Genomic DNA, 20,302 nt, shown 5'->3' with positions numbered 1-20,302 from the left:
TTTGATTAAATATCACCAGCCTCCCGTTATGAAAAGAATCATGGTGTCACCTTGGTCTTGGCATCTATTTTGGAGCCTCGGTCCAGTAGCAGCTTGACCATGTTACTGTTGCCCCTTTTGGAGGCCACGTGGAGCGGCGTGATGTCATTCTGCGCGAGAGAAAAAGAAACAACGATAGATTACTAGAAGCAGCGCTTCATTAGCGAGACACAAAAACGAACGTCGTGTGGTGCTTAATTACTATGATAACATAGCGCGTGTGTGTCTACCCACTTCTGCATGCCTGCTACTTCCACAGGCTAACATGTGATTAGCCACAAACACTCCTCTAGACGTTAGCTAATGTAATTACGGACCCCAGCTGACTGTGTTTTGCGTATATCACTTTAATGGCAACAAGAAAATACTACTACTAGTACTACTGGAACAAAATGATGTCTTGGCGGAAGTTGTTATCACAATTATGAATAGAAGCATCTGAAATTAGAATACCGTAGAAAAGTTATTGAAGGGGTTCAATTCATATGTAGAATCACAAAAGACATGGGATGTTATGTATTATTCTCATGTGTTTGGATGATAAATTTAGATTTTTCTCATTGACTGTTGAACTAAATTCCTCATAATTAGTTTTGAAAACCAGGAAATACTTTACTCTGTGTGTAGTGAGTGTATGCAGTATAATAATGATAATATTCAACTTTTTAAATGCACTGGTATTTCATATATACATCATTATATCATTGTATATAATTTTTGAGTATTTTGTACTATCCTGTTGCATCTACTAAACAAATATTTATCAAGCTACCTAGATAGCTAGCTAGGCAACCTCTTAGCTACCTAGCCAAGCTAGCTAGGTACTTACCTAGCTAGCTAACTAGCTAGCTGGTTAGCTACCTTGCTACTTACCGCACTATGGTTGTATCATGCTTAAAAACAAATGTATTTATTTTAGTTTTTGAATAGGAACTTAAATTAAACAGAACATTTTTAAAATTTTTATTTTATCAAGAGTCTAACCACAGTTAAGTATGTGTCAGCTGTCTTTTTTTCTGTTTGTCATGGAAGTTCGGAGGCGAAAACTTCTTTCACAGGCAATCGTGATAAACTGTAGCACGCCATCCTGCTTGGTAAGACATATGCAGTATGTAGTTCACCTCCCAGACAGCAGAGGTTGCACTAAACTCACCCTGGCCATGAAGTCCACGGCGGCCCCTCGGTTCAGAAGCAGTGTAGCCACATTAATGTTGCCATAGTGGGCTGCGATGTGAAGTGGGGTGAAGCCACTCTGATTGGACACACACACACGCACAAGTGAAAACACATTGGATTACAAACAAAACACACGCACACAAATCATCTGCGTCCAGTACGTGGACTGTATGTGGATATTAGATTTTTTTCCCCCCCAGATATGAGCCTCGACATGTCAATCTAATCTTCTTAGGGTCAATGTGATTCAAACTATATAAACAATGGGACCTTTTCTTGAACCAATCAGATTTCAAATCTCTCACTGGGCCAGAGCACTGACCCTTGATGATGTCAGTCTTAGCAAAATTTGTACAGCCACATATTAATACATTAACATGCATTTCATAATCAGCATCTCGGGAAACTATTATGAATATTATTTTGTGTAAATGTTTTATGTTTTTGTCATGTAACAATATAAATGGTGATTCTGAACTGGTGCAGATGACATACATGAAACAGTCATTTGCTGTTATATTCCGTGTTATTGTATATTACTGACAGGTTCAATAATCTGTGTTAGTTTGAGGAAATATAGTAAGGAAGTTCAGTCCCCCACTGAAGGCTCAGATACTATATGCAGAGCCTGTTACTGGCTTTATATATACTAACATGTTACCAAAAAAAACAGTAGCTGCACCATAATAGACATCATTTGGGATTAATTGGACTAAATCTAGTTTAGTTGTTTAGTTGAGAGTACTAAAAATGACCCTGAAAACGAACCCACCATCCCGAATAAGTCATTTCCGGGCTTAGTGAGGGACAGCTGTCCAAATGACGAAACAGTTCCACATTAAGCTACGTAATCATTCCACATTACTGCTAAGCCGGGAGAAAGAAGGTGTTTGCTAACAGATATTTAACGTCCCAAACAACCGAGGCAAAAGAAAAGCACTAACGGTACTATACAATCATTGCAAACCAGATTAAAACATTCCTTTCTTTTCTGGTTTTGGTGTTATCGTAGCGGCAGAGCTACTCTGGTACCAGGCAAAAGACTTTAGGCAACTGGAAAGGGCAAATTCCCTTGGAAATGGCATGTGAACGCTGAGAGTCACCAAAGCCAAAAATGCCAAAGACACAAATTAATTCACAGCATGTCAAAGGAATTGGCAGATCCCATGCGAACAAGCCCTCTTGTTAGAGTCCAATAATTAGGAACAGATCAGTGTCCGGGCTAAGGATTGTTTGGACTCAACAAGCTGGACATTCTCTTGAAGGACAACGTCGGTATTTAGGAGGTAAAAGGAAGGTGAAGTACAACAGACCAAATGAAAGCTGCTAGGAGCAAAAAAAAACAAAACAAACGGGTCCTTGCACTACCTTTTTTTCAAGGCATGTCTCAGATACTTGCCTCCGATGGGCGCCAATTCCCTTGTACGGGGAGATGTAGTTTACTGTCATGATATACATTACCACCCAATTTTCTGTCAGTTGATTAAACTGGTGAAAGGGGATAATTTTTCCCCTCACTTTTAACTGGGCGCTACTGGGTTGTGTTTGCTCTGCTATGAAACAAAGCATGGTCGCCATGATGAAGGAGTTTTCAGTCACGCCAAATGGCAATTAATCATCATCGTAATGATGAACGCGGCCTTTCCAAGACGGCCGTAAATAGCATTGGTGTAAACACGTTTCTCTCAGCTTTCACGCACGCCAAATAAAAAAAGGGTGGACTGGTAAACTATCAGGCTGGGCTCACTGTAGCATCATGGAGAATCAGTTGCCATGCGGGTTGAGGCCAAGCCACTGCTGATAACCGCTCGGCATGCTCGACATCCGGGTTATCATGTTAATCAGTTTCATGGATCAGAAAATCACGCCATTCAAGTCAACTTTTAGACTCAAATCGTCTGCCAAAAATAACAGCCGAAGCTTACATTTTAGGCACCATGAAACCGTTAAAATCAAGGCGCGCTTGGATACCCCAGAGTCCAGCCAAAAGGCAACGAAACATGCGCCATTAATCCCTTATAGTCTCTTGCCAAGACTTTCTGCTACATGAGTGAAGCCATGGGAGGGGAGAAGGATGATGTTAAATGGAAACAAGAGGTAGGGGTGGGACAAAAGGGGGCTTCAGTACTGCAGTCAGTCTAGGGAACTGTTTTGGGTGGGTTTCTTTTTTTCAGACTGTTTATGAGCTGAGATGGAGACACTAAGTAATAGTTGAGGTGTACCTCTGTTGTTCTATTCATCATCTACAAAGTCAGCCAAGAGAGGAGAGAATGTAACGTTAGTGAGCAAAACAAGACCCTCCGATGTGAGCGGGAGAGCTGAGGAGATAAAAATCCTCAGAAGTGGTCGCAAGAAATGACACAACGCTAACCGAGCACGGCCGCCTCACCTTGGACTCCACGTCCGCGTTGTGGTCATTCTGGAGAAGCAGGGCGGCGGCCTTGGTGTCGTCTTTGCGGGCGGCGATGTGCAAGGCGGGCAGGCGCACTTTGCCCTTGGTGTCGTTCTCCAGAAGCAAGGAGACCACCTGGTCATGGCCCTGCTGGAGGGCCACCGCCAGAGGGGTGAAGCCATCCTGCAGAGAGTGAGGAGAGGAGGGAGTTGGCGAGGGTTGGACACAGATTTCACCCCAGCTATCTTCGGGCAGGAGGCGGGGTACACCCTGAAGTGGTTGCCAGCCACATAGTGACAAACAGCCGTTGGACCCACAATCACACCAAAGGGCAATTTAGAGTCTCTAATGAATGCATGTAGCCTACAACGTGTGTGTACGCATTTTCACATGGGATTCTGTGTTAGCGTATCTGCATGAGTGACAAACGTCTTTCTGAAATTTATCTCATATGCATGACCCTTGGTTCTTCAATTTACCTGATCAGTCTACTGAGACTGGTAAGCGCGTCTGCACTTGTCTGTGTCTGCACGAGCTCGGCAGAGTAAAATCGGAGCTGAGAGGCAGCAAGCGATGCGAAACTCATCATCGATACGCTCAAGGTCACGCTACCTTCCAATCAATGAAATGTGAGACGCGGGACGATATGCAAGGATGAAGAGGAAGGGAAGTCGGAAATGAGAAGGACAGATGAGTTGTATAGTAAAGAGCGGGGGTACCTAAACTACGATCAGGGACTATTGGTGGCCTTGAATGCGGGGGTGTGTGTGTGGTGGACTTGTACAGACTTATGCACAGTACCTCAGTGGCCATACTCTGGCTGGCGCTGTTCTCCAGAAGGAAGCGTACCACCTCCAGGTGATTCTCCTGGGCCGCCATATACAGAGGAGTGAAGCCATTCTGCAGCACAAATAAAATGCAGGCGTAAAAAATGAAAACCATTTTAGGGTATATTTTACAACCCAACAGAGCCAAACACTTCTTGAACAATTGCAACACCGACAATTGCTTAGTGTGTAGCCAGCATCACGTTGAACCACACTACAGCTAGATGTATCCATTTTAAAGTTAGCTAAAACTACTTCTACTTTACCTTTCGGCTTGTCCCGTTAGGGGTCGCCACAGCGTGTCATATTTTTCAATCTTCCTCTCTGACACCCACTGTCCTCACGTCCTCCCTCACCCCATCCATCACCGTTTTTTAAACTTTGCCCTTCACATAGAACACCAGACACCTTCCGCCAACTGTTCCATCCCACTTGTACCCGTTTCTTCACTTCCTTACCACACTCACCGTTGCTCTGCATTGTTGACCTCAAGTATTTGAAGTCTAAAACTAACCTCCACTTTTTCACACTGTTTCTATTTGACAAGGCTATGGCTATACTCTGTGGATTTGGGAATGCCGAATATGTAATCATCAACATCAGCACTGTTTTTAACGACGGCAGCGGAAAAAAATAGAAGCGCGAAGACCTCGCTTTCACCTTGACGTGACAGAGCTTGCTGTAAAATGTGACGCCGGCGGCTCTGCAAAGGGTTGAAGCCTACTGGGCGCGGAGCCAGACTGTGCGAGGATTCCCGGGACTTGATGATACAATATCAAGTAAATGGACGGAAAGACACGCTTTTTTTTTTTTTTTTTTTTTTGCAACTGGTTACGCGCACATGATTCGTGCGTTGTGTGTTACTCACCTGAGATTGTGCGTTGACATTGGCTCCGTAGGTGACCAGCTCTTTGACGACTTCCGTTTGGCCGGCCAGCGACGCTATGTGCAGGGCAGTGTTTCCTTTCTGGATTTACAGGGAACAACCATAGGAATGCTGTTAAGCTCTCACGCACCTGTCCTCCGCGTTTGTGTACAGTCAAGTCCGTTTATATCCACGCCAGTATCCATGCACCCCTCAACCCCCCCAAAAACCAATCACACTTAAGTTCCAAAGGCATTCCAGCTCCCCCTGCTTGCACTGCCAACAATGTGTCACTTCCGATGCCACACGTCCCGCACATAAATGAGCTCTCGTCGAGCCGAGGCCATAAAAACACTCTCAGGAGGCTTTTATGAAACTGCGCCATACCCCGTGATAGCAGAATCCACCCGATGAGTTTCTACTAGAGTCACGCGATGTACATGCTGTATGTGCAATATTTTTTTTAGCACGGAAATTAAATAAACATGACCGCAAAGGAATGAAACTTCCATATTTACTGTACAAACATTCATCCATGTTATATCCCATACCAATTATTCTTTACTTGGTCATAAAATCCCTATGTGTCATTGGTCTACCAACAAAAGCAGCGTGAGCGCTGACTCGCTTGCAAGGTGCGCTACGTTGTACAGTGAAGAAAATAAGTATTTGAACACCCTGCTATAGTATAAGTTCTCCTACTTAGAAATCATGGAGGGGTTTGAATTTTTCATCGTAGGTGCATGTCCACTGTGAGAGAGATAATCTGAAAAGAAAAATTCAGAAATCGCAATGTATGATTTATTTGTGTGACACAGCTGCAAATAAGTATTTGAACACCTCAATCTCAATCGGAGTGGAGCCCCATCCAAGATATCACCTCGTGGTGTCTCAATTATCCTTATAAAGATGAGGAAACAGCCCAGGACTACACCAAAGGACTTGGTCAATGACCTGAAAAGAGCTGAGACCACCGTTTCCAAGGTGCCTGTTGGTAATACACTAAGACGTCATGGTTTGAAATCATGCATGGCACGGAAGGTTCCCCTGCTTAAACCAGCACATGTCAAGGCCTGTCTTAAGTTTGCCAATGACCATTTGGATGATACAGAAGAGTCATGGGAGAAAGTTTTGTGGTCCGAAGAGAGCAAAATGGAACTTTTTGGTCATAATTCCACTAACCGTGTTTGGAGGAAGCCGAATGATGAGTTCCGTCCAAAGAACACCACCCCTACAGTGAAGCGTGGGGCTGGGAGCATCATGCTTTGGGGGTGTTTTTCTGCACATGAGACAGGACGACTGCACTGTATTAAGGAGAGGATGACCGGGCCCATGTATTGTGAGATTTTGGGGAACAACCTCTTTCCCTCAGACAGAGCATTGAAGATGGGTCGCGGCTGGGTCTTTCAACATGACAATGACCCAACACAAAGAGCCATGAAAACCAAGGAGTGGCTCCGTAAGAAGCATATCAAGGTTCTAGCGTGGCCTAGCCAGTCTCCAGACCAAAACCCAATAGAAAATCTTCTGAGGGAGCTGAAACTTTGTGTTTCTCAGTGACAGCCCAGAAACCTGTCTGATCTAGAGAAGATTTGTGTGGAGGAGTGGGCCAAAATCCCTCCTGCAGTGTGTGCAAACCTGGTGAACAACTACAGAAAACGTTTGACCTCTGTAATTGCAAACAAAGGCTACTGTACCAAATATTAACATTGGTTTTCCCAGGTGTTCAAATACTTATTTGCAGCTGTATCACACAAATATATCGTTAAAACAATTATACATTGTGATTTCTGGATTTTTCTTTTTAAATTATCTCTCTGACAGTGGACATGCACCTACGATGAAAAATTCAAACCCGTCCATGTATTCTAAGCGGGAGAACTTGCAATATAGCAGAGTGTTCAAATACTTATTTTCTTCACTGTATGTACTGCTACTTGGAGCACTGATGTATTTTCACGAAGGCAAGTCACAGATAGTACAGTATATACAGTATGTCTTCATTAAAAGGAGCATTTTGCCACTGAAGGTGTCACAAAAGTTGCGCTTCAACTTAACCACGAACAAAGAACCACATCAGCTTAGACCTCCTCCTCGCCGTCTTAACATATGTGTAAAATGCATGAGCGCATACACAATAAATTCCCAAAACCTTCCACTAATGCGTCAGACTGCTCGGGGTCACAATTGTGAGGCTTTAATTGGGGAGTGTGGGGGGGGGGACTCTCTCGTTCTTCTTGAATATTTCATCACGTTATGTGTTTGTCAGCAGAGGGTTTTTGCAGCCTATGGCGGGGTGGGGGTGGGGGAGCGCCAGAAACCACTGCCAGACATTAGCGGGGACAATACTGTATTTCCCCCCCCCCAAGAAGGGTTTATTAGCATCAGATGAAAGCAGCTTGAAAATCGCAGGCTCCTCCTATAATGCGTACTATGATGATTTATTGTTGAAATCGTTCCAAAAAAAGAGTGCACTGTGGCCTTGTTTGTTCTTCAGGGATATTTTAATACAAATACTCCAGCAGTGGTGTTGCTGTTAAATTATTACTTAAATACTTTCTATGGGCAGAGCGTGTAGTGGCTTTGCACTGTTACTCCTTACTGCCCATCCGTTAAAAAAAAAAGATCCAAACGTTGCTTTTTAAAGCATCAGAGCTTCATTTTGTGGATGGTGACGTGCGGCTTACCTTGGTAGCTGCGTCCACAGCGGCGCCGAGTTTCAGCAGCTCAGCCACAACCTCCACATGCCCCTCTTTGGAGGCTAGATGGAGAGCGTTCAAGCCATTCTGAGAAAGGAGGCAAGGAGATGATGCGACATATACAGGGAGTCCTCGGTCTACGACTGAGATCAGTTCCTACAGTAGCGACTTAACTCGAATTTCTACTCAAGTTGGATTGCACCATTAAAGTCAGAATATGCATGAAAATATTTTGTATAAAAAACAAAATACATTGACATAAACAAGATGATGTACTTAGCATTAACTGCTGAGAGGTGGATGAAGAAGAAGAAGGGGAGGCTGTGCTTAGCTATTGCTAAGGAACCTGGTCCTCAAGCCTCTCCATCTCGACCTTGTTTTGTGATCATTGTGTACGACATGGGAACGGAACCCTTCACATGCGCTAAAATACGGGCTTTGTCTTTAATAATTGGCACCAGACACATTCCGCCAACTGTTCCACCCCGTTTAGACCCGTTTCTTCACTTCCTCACCCCCCCCACCCCACATTCATGCACATATATTTTGTTTAACTTTGGCTAATCTTCATTCCTCTCCTTTCCAGTGCGTGCCTCCATCTTTCTAATTGTTCCCTGCTTTCACTGCAGATCACAACATCATCTGCGAACATCATACTCCAAGGGGATTCAAGTCTAACCTCATCTGTCAGCCTATCCATTACTACCGCAAACAGGAAGGGGCTCAGCGCAGATCCCTGATGCAGTCCCACCTCCACCTTAAATTCTTCTGACACACATCTCACCGCTGTTCTGCTGCCCTCATACATGTCCTGTGCTATTCTAACATATTTTCTCCGCCACACCAGACTTGCCCATGCAGTACCACAGTTCCTCTCTTGGTACTCTGTCATAGGCTTTCTCTAGGTCTACAAAGACACAATGTAGCTCCTTCTGACCTTCTCTGTACTTACCTCAAATGTTACAAGTAAAACAGTTAAACAGAGAAATGCAAAATGTTTGGGGGCCTGGCTCCAATGTCCAGTCTTAAAACACGCAATGTTATCGTAGACAAGATGACGAGGAGGTTCTTACTAATTACAACAAATACAGTACGCAGCATCGTTCATTAGCCTAACATGGACATTTTTAGACAGTAGAAGGAAACTGGAGGAACTGGAGAAAATCCAGAGTCCACCGCATTACCCATGGACTAGATATACTGTATGATATACTGTATTCAAATGCACCAAATGAAAGCAGATGATCACAGCTAAGTGTGCTCAGCTCACCTGATTGCAAATGTTAATCTCGACCCCAGACTTGATGTAGTCAAGGACCTTTTCAAGGTTTCCAGCCCGGGCAGCTCTCAGGTAACTGGCATTACTGTCAGACTGCAGGGAGCCAGGCAAGAAGCAAAGAGGGGAAACAATGAGTTAAAATAGAAACTGCTGAAAAACTGAAACAAAAAATATGTATTTCCCATGTACCAGGTAAAACTCAGTCATCGTTCCTCATCGCAAACATTATAAGAAGAGGAAAGATGGTATCCATGCACGTATGTCCCCAGTACTTCATCCCATTGGCGTATATGTTTTAAAATGTGTTTCCTCCGGGCCAGACGAAGATTTTAAAAGCAAAACATCCTGCAGACCGAAGCCATATGGAAGGCAGCAGATCTCCCGCACGCCGCTTCACCCCGACCACGCACGTCATCCGTCACATCCCCAAGGACAGTGAACTTCCTTCAAATCCAAAGCATGTTTTGATTCCCGGAGGCACCATCCTGACACAGAGAGTTCTCGGCCGCAGCCTCCCCGAATGCGCTGGGCTGCCCTCTAAAACGGGGCTTTGTATACTAAAATAAAATGATGAGGCAAGCATAATTCCCCCCCCCCCATAAGAAAATGTGAGCAAGGGAAGGAGGGAGGGCGGAAGAGCAGAGAAAGGGAAAAGCTGAAAAACTGAACAACTGCTTTTTTTTTTTTTTTTTTGCACCTTGTTGACATTTGCATGTTCACGTGACAAAAGTCCACCTTTTATGCACAGCAAGAGCGAGAAAGGTGTCGCTTCATAATAGAGGATCACCAAATATTGCTTAATTCCAGAATCTTATTCAGCGTGGGAACCTGCTCGACAACTGACTATAGAGCCTGATCCAGCAACAAAATGAATAAACAGACGACGCAGAGCAGTTCGCTGTGCAAATTTGTGAATGGAAAATATTTGTCACTGAGCCATTTCCTGATTATTGAGATATTTTTACTTAAGATCACACCCGAGCCCCAATCTAGAGATGTTTTCTTGACAAATTCCCCCCAAGAGAACATCTCGACTGTCATGACCTCTGCAACAACAGCTGACTCGCTGAAGAAAGTCCTGGAAAAAGTTCAAAATTCTGCTTTGACATCGACAATAATGCTTCATTTTTAGTTACATAGTCAGAAAGCGAAGAATATATCCATCCATCCATTTTTTTTAGTTGCTTATCCTCACAAGGGTCACAGGGGTTTTCTCCGGGCACTGCAGTTTCCTCCCACATCCCAAAAAATATGCATTAATTGGACACTCTAAATTGCCCCAAGGTGTGATTGTGACTGTTTGTCTCTATGTGCCCTGCGATTGGCTGGTAACCGGTTCTGTCATGGTCCTGCCGGTCCAACCCTGGTTGTGCGGGTGCCCGCACGTTCGCGCTGATTGTGAGGCGCACGCCTGCGCCTCATGCTGGCTGATTGGGCCTGGTGTATATAGGACCATGGGGACGACTGGTCCGGCGCCAGATCGTCGCAACTCATGCCCCGTTCCAGCACTCCCGTACCTCTGATCGACAACCTTTGTGTACCGATCTTCGCCTGTTCTTCGACCGACCCCGTAAGCCTGACTCCCTTGAAACTCCTGCCTGCTTTGATCGTTCTCACGTGTACCGACTCCTGCCTGCCCGCTGACCGGCTCTCTACGCCCAACGATCTGATTATCGCTGCTGCACCTGGCTGCCTGCCCGATCCCCGACCTTGGAATAATCAACGTTTTTCCCGAATTACATCTGCGTCTCCCGACTCTTGCATTTGGGTCCTACCTCCGTTTCGATGGGTCGTGACAGGTTCAGCGTGTACCCGGTCTCATGCCCGGTGACAGCTGGGATAGGCTCCAGCACGCTCGGTGACCCTCGTGAGGATAAGCGACAAAAGAAAAATGGGTGGATGGATAAAGCATCTGCTACCGTAAATATTGAAACTTTCAGAGAAATGATATAAAGGCAAAGAACAATCGGCAACAGCCAAATGGGTCACCAGAGCTCAACCCTACAGAGTATGCATTTCTCTTACAAAAACCAAAAGTTATGCCACATCGTCAAGAAGTAGGTCATGGACAAAGTCCTGGCAAAGCATCTCATACTTTTGAATCCCTGAAACTTGGCACTGTCAGACATATTTTTCAATGGCCAAATATGTCACTTGATCTCAACCCAACAGAGAATGCTTTTCATTCACAAAGGGGCAAAATTGAAGCCCCACAAAAGTCAAGGTGGCGTGGGAAAGTAGCTCCTATTTATTCAGCAACTCGACACTGACACTGTCAGAGATCTTCTAACGTGGCAAAAAAAAAACATTTGTTTCATTGTCTGGTCACCCGATGTCAACCCAACATAGCCTGGTTTTCATTCACGGAAATACTTCTGGACCTAAATATAGCCTCTCCGACGACCTCGCATCATTTTTGTCTTTGCTCATTGGTTATTAAAGCCGAAGTTTCCCATGCAGGATAACATCTGTGCAGCATGTGTGTGTGTGTGTGTGTGTCTGCTGGTACAAATCCAAAGAGTTGTCCTCTTCCTTACATAAGCAGGCCTGATGCGCTATGCTGTAGCTTGCCCGCATGATCAACAACTTGCCTCTGACGTACGAGCGTGCAGGTTAGAATGCGGCGTCGCGATTTGTGCCAACAAAATACTCTTATGTAGGTTAAACGCGTTGAACGTGGCAGTCCTGGTCTCAGTCCAGTCCGGGGAAGCATCACGTGGCAAATATCAAATATGATTTATAGTCTCTTCTTCTTTGTGTGAACGGCTTAAGTGGCAGATTAAATTGTTTTAAGTCGCAACTCATGGATCTCGTCTCTTTATCCTTTAATGCTTAGTGACCAACATGTCGGACGCTCCGCCCTCCGGTTATGTCTCCATTCAAGATGAAGGTACGTCACGCAGGGCAGGGCGGCAGATTTATTATAGAAATATCGCTAAGCCCCCCTCCCCCCCAGTATCGCATATTGAAAGAAAAAAGGCGCCGTGAGAAACTGTAGGTTAAGCCTGAGAGGACGGCATTAGAGAAAAATGACACACGGGGCGTTAAGAGACAAGTGTCGTAGATTTTATATTTAATTGAGCCCGGTGAGCTTCGAGCTCATTTGTGGAAAAAATGAATGCAAATGCGGGAGCTTACCATCCCCAGGTCTGATTACAAAAGCCTCCCCCCTCAAGTTAAACAGTGACAGTCTTAGCCAAGTCATCTTATTTCCGATTACAGTAACTTCTTTGTATTGAATGAGAATATTAAAAAAAGGTTGCAACCCAAGAGAAAGAATACAAAGATGCACGTTAGACATTATAAATTGACACACGGTAACATATTACACCCCCGTTTATGATGGTTGCAATGATTGATAAAAGATAATTTGAGATATTCTAACACTGATGCCATCGATAAAATAAATGTAAACAAGATACAGTACTTTGACAGCAAGTCAGCAAAGGCTTGATTGCCGGACATCTTTTGAAAGATAACCCAAACCAACCCGCTATATGCAGAATGTCATGTGACCGACGCGGAAAACAGGATCGCTGACTTCCTGTGAGTGCTACCCTCATGAGGATTGATGACATGATTGTTTGAAGCGGAAATAGCTAAGGTTGTGTTTTCCTTAAATACTGTCATGAACCTCCGGTACGGGGGTGGACCCATATGCAGGACTACGAGGCAAAGGCATAATGTTCAATGTGGTTTATTCCAAAAACTGGGTCATACACGGTGTAGCGGTCCGACAAGGCAGAGGCACAGAAACGCAACACTAGGTGGGATCCAAAAGACATACAGCAAGGTCCGATGACTCTGGGGTAAACTAACAAACTCAACAGGACAGGATTAAACTAAAGGGCACAAAATTGCTGTGACTAGGGTGACTCTAACTTACGCGTAGAAGCGGAGAGTCCCACAGGCAGTGAATGCAACTCACTAATATAAAGCAACGAACTGGCAAATGCGAGTGATAAAAACTCCAATTGAAATGCCTGACTAATTCCAGCTGAGACCGGTGACAGGTGTCACGCCCCTATTGGCAGTGGCCAAGCCTTGCTCATGACAAATACAAATATAGCGTTCTTTTTTACAAATATGATGAATGAAGCTTAAGCAGCATTTATTGTCACCTTTGGTGGCTCTGTGGTTGACATCTTGTGCTCGAAAAAGAAACTTTGCACACATTTTTTTTTCCTTGTTTTGCTTGTGTTAAATGGTGCTCAAGAACTCTGTTAAAGTGAGTTGACGAGCTTCATTTAGACAAAGTAGCATTTTGACACCATTATGCGGCATTTATAAACAGTTATAAACCTTTTTGGGCAGAATTTTGCGGTTCGGCCTCTACACTCAGTGAATAGCAGTGAAGACTACTTGTAGTAAAATTGTTAGACCAGTACAAACAATACTTTACAATCAACATTATTTGTAAAGTCTCATTTTTTTTGTTTTTACTTCAGCTTTTGTTTGCTTTGAAGCCGGGATGTGGCATCATAAAGGTGAGAACCAGCCAAATGTGTCTACAAGCACTTGATGTCATGCGCTGATAATTCTGGCTGAGCGGCGAGCGTTCGGAACAAGCAGCGGACCGGCCGAAGCGCTTGTATTGTTTCACTTGATCTCTCACTATCCTGACTAAACAAAAACGACACAGCGGAGCTCCCAAAAGCCCGGCGCACACACCGGCTGGCCTCAAACAGCGCCCGGTGAACAGACACCTTTGCGCCCGCCATGTTACGTACTCTCATATCGAAACTTGTGACCAGAAGAACCTTAGAAAAGGAAAAAAAAGACACACTGGGTCTGGTTTTTTTTTCCTTCGTATTTTTACCATTTTTAATGTTCTGCCCCAAAAAAAGTTCTAGATGACCCTCACACGGTTCTCATGGAACAGCTTGGCGGGCCAGATCTAGTCCTCAGGTCTCAGATTTGACACGTGTGTTGTAAAACCTTCTCTAGTTTCAAATGTACAAACCCCTCCAGTACACAATGCACGTTGAACTGTCAATTACAGACGCTGCTATTTTGGGCACCAAATATGTCTCTTCTCCACCGCTCCAAAAACAGGACCGCGGATTTCAGGAACACTGCGGTGGACAGGAGCGCCTCAATTCACATCAGAATTCCGTTCCGGCTTGTTTATCACTGACTTACAGTAATAAGGTTGTAAAGTCACAATTACAGTAAATATTTTGTATCTTCTTTTCAGCCATGAAGACAAAACAATGGCAGTAACTTTTGCTCAGTTATCACACCCACCACCATGCTTATCCCTTCTTGTGCCACACGACGACGTATTCTTACACCGCACTGGCCAATAAATAAATACATAAATAAATAAATGACACCCGCTCATGGCCTCACTTGTAATATACATTTTTCTGCAGGGGGAAAAAAACGAGAACCAAACGTGGACATCAGAGGATTCTGTGATGACGTGACGATCCTTCAAGTGACGAGATAAATAGTTTGGTGAGACAAACAGATAACTGGACAGGAGGACAGGTAGAAACTATCCATTTATCCATCTTCTTAGCCGCATATCCTCACAAGGGTCACGGGAGTGCTGGAGCCTATCCCAGCTGTCAACGGGCAGGAGGCGGGGTACACCCTGGACTGGTTGCCAGCCAATCGCAGGGCACATGGAGACAAACACCAGCCCTCAGAATCCCACCTAGGAACAATTTAGAGTGTCCAATTATTGTTGCATGTTTTTGGGATGTGGGAGGAAACCGGAGTGCCCGGATAAAACCCACGCAGGCACGGGGAGAACGTGCAAACTCCACACAGGCGGGGCTGGGATCGGACCCAGGACCTCAGAACTGTGAGGCCAACGCTTTACCAGCTGATCCACTGTGCCGCCAGGCAGAAACTAAATATATATATATATATTTTTTTTGTTTGTTTACACCTGTAAATATTCTTTATCATCCAGATGGTAGTAATTTTCAAGGGTCAAATCCAGGCAACCCAACTCTTTTTGTTCGTTGAATCTGTTGTGTGTGTCCCCCCCAAAAAAAAAACATTCACATATGACTTCAGAAACTATGCTTTTAGGCCAAATAAATATTACAACAAATCCCACGCATGGATAATAACATTAGGTACAGCTGCACAATCTTACTACACCCAATTCCATTGATGTACAAAATGATTTAAAAATCTATATTTGGGAGAGGCGGCACGGTGGTTCAACTGGTAAAGCGTTGGCCTCACAGGTCTGAGGACCCGGGTTCGATCCTGGCCCTCCCTGTGTGGAGTTTGCACGTTCTCCCCGTGCAGGGCACTCCGGTTTCCTCCCACATCCCAAAAACATGCAACATTAATTGGACACTCCAAATTGCCCATAGGTGTGATTGTGAGTGTGGCTGTTTGTCTCTATGTGCCCTGCGATTGGCTGGCAACCAGTTCAGGGTGTAACCCCGCCTCCTGCCTGTTGACAGCTGGGATAGGCTCCAGCACTCCCCGCGAAACCTCGTGAGGATAAGCGGTGAAGAAAATGGATGGATGGATATTTGGTAGGGGGGGGGGGGAATTCATCAATATACTGTATGTGCAATTCCACTTCTTGTATCGTATTATCAAGTACTGCAGGTGTACCAAATGCAAACAGCCTCGCTGTAGAAAACTGGATTCATCCGAGAAAATCCACCACCGAAGGTCGGCCAAATTTTCAAAAGACAAATTATGAACAAAAACTCACAGGTGTTAAAAAGCCAGCAGCTTCATCCACAGAAATGTTCTCTCACTACCGACACTTGGTCACTTTCCTTCCTCTCTAGAGGAAGAGGAGTAAAAACCGAACCCCCCACCCCCACCGACAGCAGACCGGCCAGCCCACCTGCCCGTCACCGTTCAGACACTCATCCCGACCTCGTGGGCATCCATTCCACTCGAGCGGCCACGAGTGCTGACATACGCAAAAATAATACAAAGAAAAAGACGCGGAACAACAAAAGGTGCTTCTCCCTCCGTAGTGTGGTTCGGCGAGGCTGCGGGGATGGAGAGAGCGGAGGAGGTAAAGATGAGGAGGATGCTGACTGGTGAGTAAACAAAGCAGTAAAGCACTCTCCATAATGCAACCCCCCCCTCCCCTCCACAATCAGTTGAAACCCTGCAGCTTCTGCACCTTTCAAACGAGGAGGGAAGCCCCCCCATGACTTACCATGACAGCAATGGATTCTCCCTCCCTTTCCGCCTCCTTCCCTTTCTTCCTCACCTTCATTGACTCTGCACCAGGAGGAGGAAGAAGAGGAAGCGGGACGGGTCTTTGTGGTCCCCCGGCTGTCCGAGGCCAGGGAGGCGAGCGCGCTGGAAATAGACGCTGGTGCAAATCCTTGAGCCGAAATGACTACGCCGGGGATGTGTCACCCCACCCACCTCCATCCCTCCCACCCTGGGTTTTATTATCCCACCCACCCGCACTCGTTCCCTCCCACTATCCCTGCCTCCCGCAGCATGCGACTCTTTGTCATCCCGCTTACCGGCCGTTTTCTTCCCAACAAAGACCACGTGCGGGTTCGAGTGCCCACCGCACCAGTTCTACCTCCACTCAGCAAGTGGGAGCAAGGAATCATTTTTTTTTTCGGGGGGTGGGGGGTTTCTGTGACATCATCTCATACAGAAAAATGACAACAGGAGACACTTTCATGGGGCGTGCCGACCCTCCCCCCCCTTCGCCACATTCCACACTTTAACAGAGGATTAGGGGGGCTCTCGTTCTGGTATTAGGGACACCCCCCCCCCCCCCCTACTGTCCTCCCACCTCTCGACCCGCACAGATAGGGATGATCTGCTCACCCGGTTCCAGAGGTGGCCAAAGCACTCGGATTCACACTCTGTACTTCAGTACAAGTGCAGATACAAAAGTACAAATGAATTGAATGGTAAAATATACCGGCGGCACGCTAGTAAAGCGTTGGCCTCACAGTTCTGAGGAACCCGGTTCGATCCCGGCACCGCCTGCATGGGTTTTCTCAGGGCACTCTGCTTTCCTCCCCATCCCAAAAACACGCAACATTAAATGGACACTCGAAATTGCCCCTAGGTGTGATTGTGAGTGCGGCTGATTGGCTGGTGATCAGGGGTGTTCCCCGCCTCCTGCCCATTGACACCTGGGATAGGCCCCAGCACTTCCCGTGACCCTCATGAGGATAAGCGGCAAAGAAAATGGATGGATGGATAAAATATACCAGAGTAGAAAGGTAATTACTCGGAAATATTTAAAAATCTCTTTGATCATATCTGTTAAAACTGTCAGTATGACATAACAGTAGTACATTAGGAATGATCTTTGGAAAATAAAAAAACAAAAAACTCACATCTCGTTGTTTTTGAACCTTATAAAAGACGCCAAATTCTCAATCAATCAAGATCAGGATTGAAATTGACTTCTTGTCCTTTTTTTTCACACGCTGTGTAAACATCTGGGAGGCTAAAATAAGAAATCTATTTTGAAGGAAGGAGTCAAAAGCGTGGCGGAATGGTGGATCAGCTGGTAAAGTGTAAAGTTCTGAGGACCGGTGTTCGATCCCAGCACCTGCCTGTGTTGAGTTTGCACATTCTCCCCGGCCCTGCGTGGGTTTCCTCCGGGCACTCCGGTTTCCTCCCACATCCCCAAAAAATGCACCATTAATTGGACACTCTAAATTTCCCCTAGGTGTGATTCTGAGTGCGACTGTTTGTCTCAATGAGCCCTGCGATTGCCTGGCAACCAGTTCAGGGTGTACCCCACCTCCTCCTGCCAGTTGACAGCTGGAATAGGCCCCAGCACTCCCCACGACCCTCGTGAGGATAAGCGGCAAAAGAAAATGGATGGATGGAGTCGAAAGTGCAAATATCTCTTTTCAAAAGTAGGGATTAAAAGTAAAAAGTTGTCAAAAACATACCACCAGTACTCAAGTAAAGTTAATAAAATCTTCTGAAGTAGTCACAAAGTATTTATATCTCTTTGCTACTTTGCACCGCTGCTCCATACTGGCTTGCAATAACGCCACACAAGAAGTTAACACGCGTGCATGCGCACACGTGGGGAAAACGCACACTGAAACAAGATGGAGCTGATCGCTATCTGCTTGCAAGTGAAAACAAGCCCGTGATTAAGCGGAACGCGTAGCGTAGCGTAGCTAACATATGTGTTATAAAAGCGGGGGTATTACACCTGCGGGTGGTAGGTGAAGGGATTTTATCTCGGGGGGGGGGGCCACCCACTGCAGAATGAAAATTTGCTCTAAAATGTGTAAAAAGTCAGCGTTAATAAACACAAGTCACATGGTGCTAGATGGTTAAGAACACAAACTGACTATAGTCAATGGTGTCTTTAATTATTATATCCATCCATTTCTTCATTTTCTTTGCCGCTTATCCTCAAGAGGGTCGCGTTGAGTGCTGGAGCCTATCCCAGCTGTCAATGGGCAGTAGGCGTGGTGCACTCTGAAGTGGTCGCCAGCCCAACGCAGGGCACATGGAGACAAACAGACGCACTCAAAATCACACCTAGGGGCAATTTAGTGTCCAATTAATGTTGCATGTTTTTGGGATGTGGGAGGAAACCGGAGTGCCCGGAGAAAACCCACGCAGACACGGGGAGAATGTGCAAACTCCACACAGGTGGGTCCGGGTGCCGCCTTAATTATTATACTTAACATATGAATGTGACACTTTTATGGCAGTTAAGACTGAAATATTTCAGGAAAAAAATCCTTCCATTACAGCGAGCGCTCATCCTCCTTAAGGTGGAAGAAGGAGGGGATAGCCCGACTTAGCATGGGGAAAACCTGCCGACTCCACAAAGGAAGGCCGGAGATTCAAACCCAGATCCAGAGCCACCCGTGAGGCCCCACCATGAATTATGTTACAATATAATTGTCCTTTCCGTATATTTCAATTTACAGTAGCGGTGGGGGAAAAAAATGCCTGCTTGTAGTAAACAAACGCGACGCTGTTCATTGGTTGTTCACCTTTTTGCTCAGCACCGAGCACATCGCTCACACGCCAGCGGAACGTCGCCACTTGCATCACGGGTACATTTCAGAGCTCTTAGTCAGCGCCCGCGTGAGACATTTGGAAGGAGAACGAAACACGGGAGGAGACGGCGAGCTGACCGAGGGAGCGACAGATGCTCAGGACTCCGGAGGAGGGGACTTGGGCACGCGTGATTGGTGGATCGCAGGCGCCCTGTTCACGACAGCGCCGCAGTGAGCAAGCAGCTTTGCTTGTGTTAAAAAAAAAAAATTGAAGAATGCAGGGTTGCCATGACAATGGGGGGAGGCTACAGCAGAAGAGGACTACTTATGGGAAAATTATTTTGACTCGTGCTGTGCTTGTGCACTCACGGTGGCCCTTTAATTCTGCTGCAGCTTCTTCTCATGAGCATGTACAAACATATTTGCACAAAATATAAATGACCTAGTTCTTGGGTTACTTAATTTTTATTTATTTCATGTCACTAATCGCAGGGCACATACTGTAGACCGCTGGTCTCAAACTCGCGGCCCACGGTCCATTTTGCGGCCCCCAAGATGATATTTTGTGGCCCCCAACTTACTATGAAAGTGAAATAAAAGTGCAGCCCTGAAGTTTTATATGCACGGCACTTTTGCGGTGTTGTGTGTGGATCCGACGAGCCTACCAATCACGGCGAGGATGTGGCTCTCGGGGGGGCGTGACAGCGACCGGCCTCGACGCAAGCAGAGAAACATTTTTCATTGAGTGGTGTTGCCACGGAGAGTTTCATGAGTAGTTTTGCACACAACTTGTTTACACCAGCTTCCTTGCTTATCCTATTTTGCGCTAAAATAAATAAATAAATATATACACGGCCTCAGCGAGAATGTGCCCACAGCGGCCCCCGAGGTGAACTGAGTTTGAGACCACTACTGTGGACAAACAACCATTCACATGCACACCTATGGACAATTTGTCGGCCCGATGCGAAATCTTTGGTGATAGAGGAGGAAAATGTGGAAAAACAGCCCGGAGAGAACTTGGAACTCCACAAAGGAAAGCCCAAGCCTGGATTTGAACTCATGACCTTTG

General features: G+C 45.7%; 1 protein-coding gene across 16 annotated transcripts in view; it reads right to left on the bottom strand.

Annotated features, from left to right (window-relative positions):
- Positions 1-20,302, bottom strand: part of LOC133509923 (ankyrin-3-like) — a 146,623-nt gene that overhangs the window by 64,300 nt on the left and 62,021 nt on the right. For 14 of the 16 annotated variants that reach the window (XM_061837451.1, XM_061837453.1, XM_061837443.1 and 11 more), the window contains exons 6-12: positions 9,269-9,370; positions 7,987-8,085; positions 5,303-5,401; positions 4,409-4,507; positions 3,605-3,790; positions 1,193-1,291; positions 51-149 (exon numbers count right to left, since the gene is read on the bottom strand). In XM_061837451.1, coding sequence (XP_061693435.1) covers positions 51-149; positions 1,193-1,291; positions 3,605-3,790; positions 4,409-4,507; positions 5,303-5,401; positions 7,987-8,085; positions 9,269-9,370 — 783 coding nt within the window. Of the gene's footprint in view, positions 1-50; positions 150-1,023; positions 1,122-1,192; positions 1,292-3,604; positions 3,791-4,408; positions 4,508-5,302; positions 5,402-7,986; positions 8,086-9,268; positions 9,371-9,466; positions 9,705-20,302 lie in introns of those variants that run through there. The other 2 variants (XM_061837442.1, XM_061837450.1) reach the window with 2 other exon arrangements.

This window comes from Syngnathoides biaculeatus, chromosome 12, assembly GCF_019802595.1.
Source record: "Syngnathoides biaculeatus isolate LvHL_M chromosome 12, ASM1980259v1, whole genome shotgun sequence".
Lineage (NCBI taxonomy): Eukaryota > Metazoa > Chordata > Actinopteri > Syngnathiformes > Syngnathidae > Syngnathoides > Syngnathoides biaculeatus.
The sequence above is the reverse complement of the archived record's forward strand: the minus strand, read 5'-3'. Positions and strand labels throughout refer to the sequence as shown.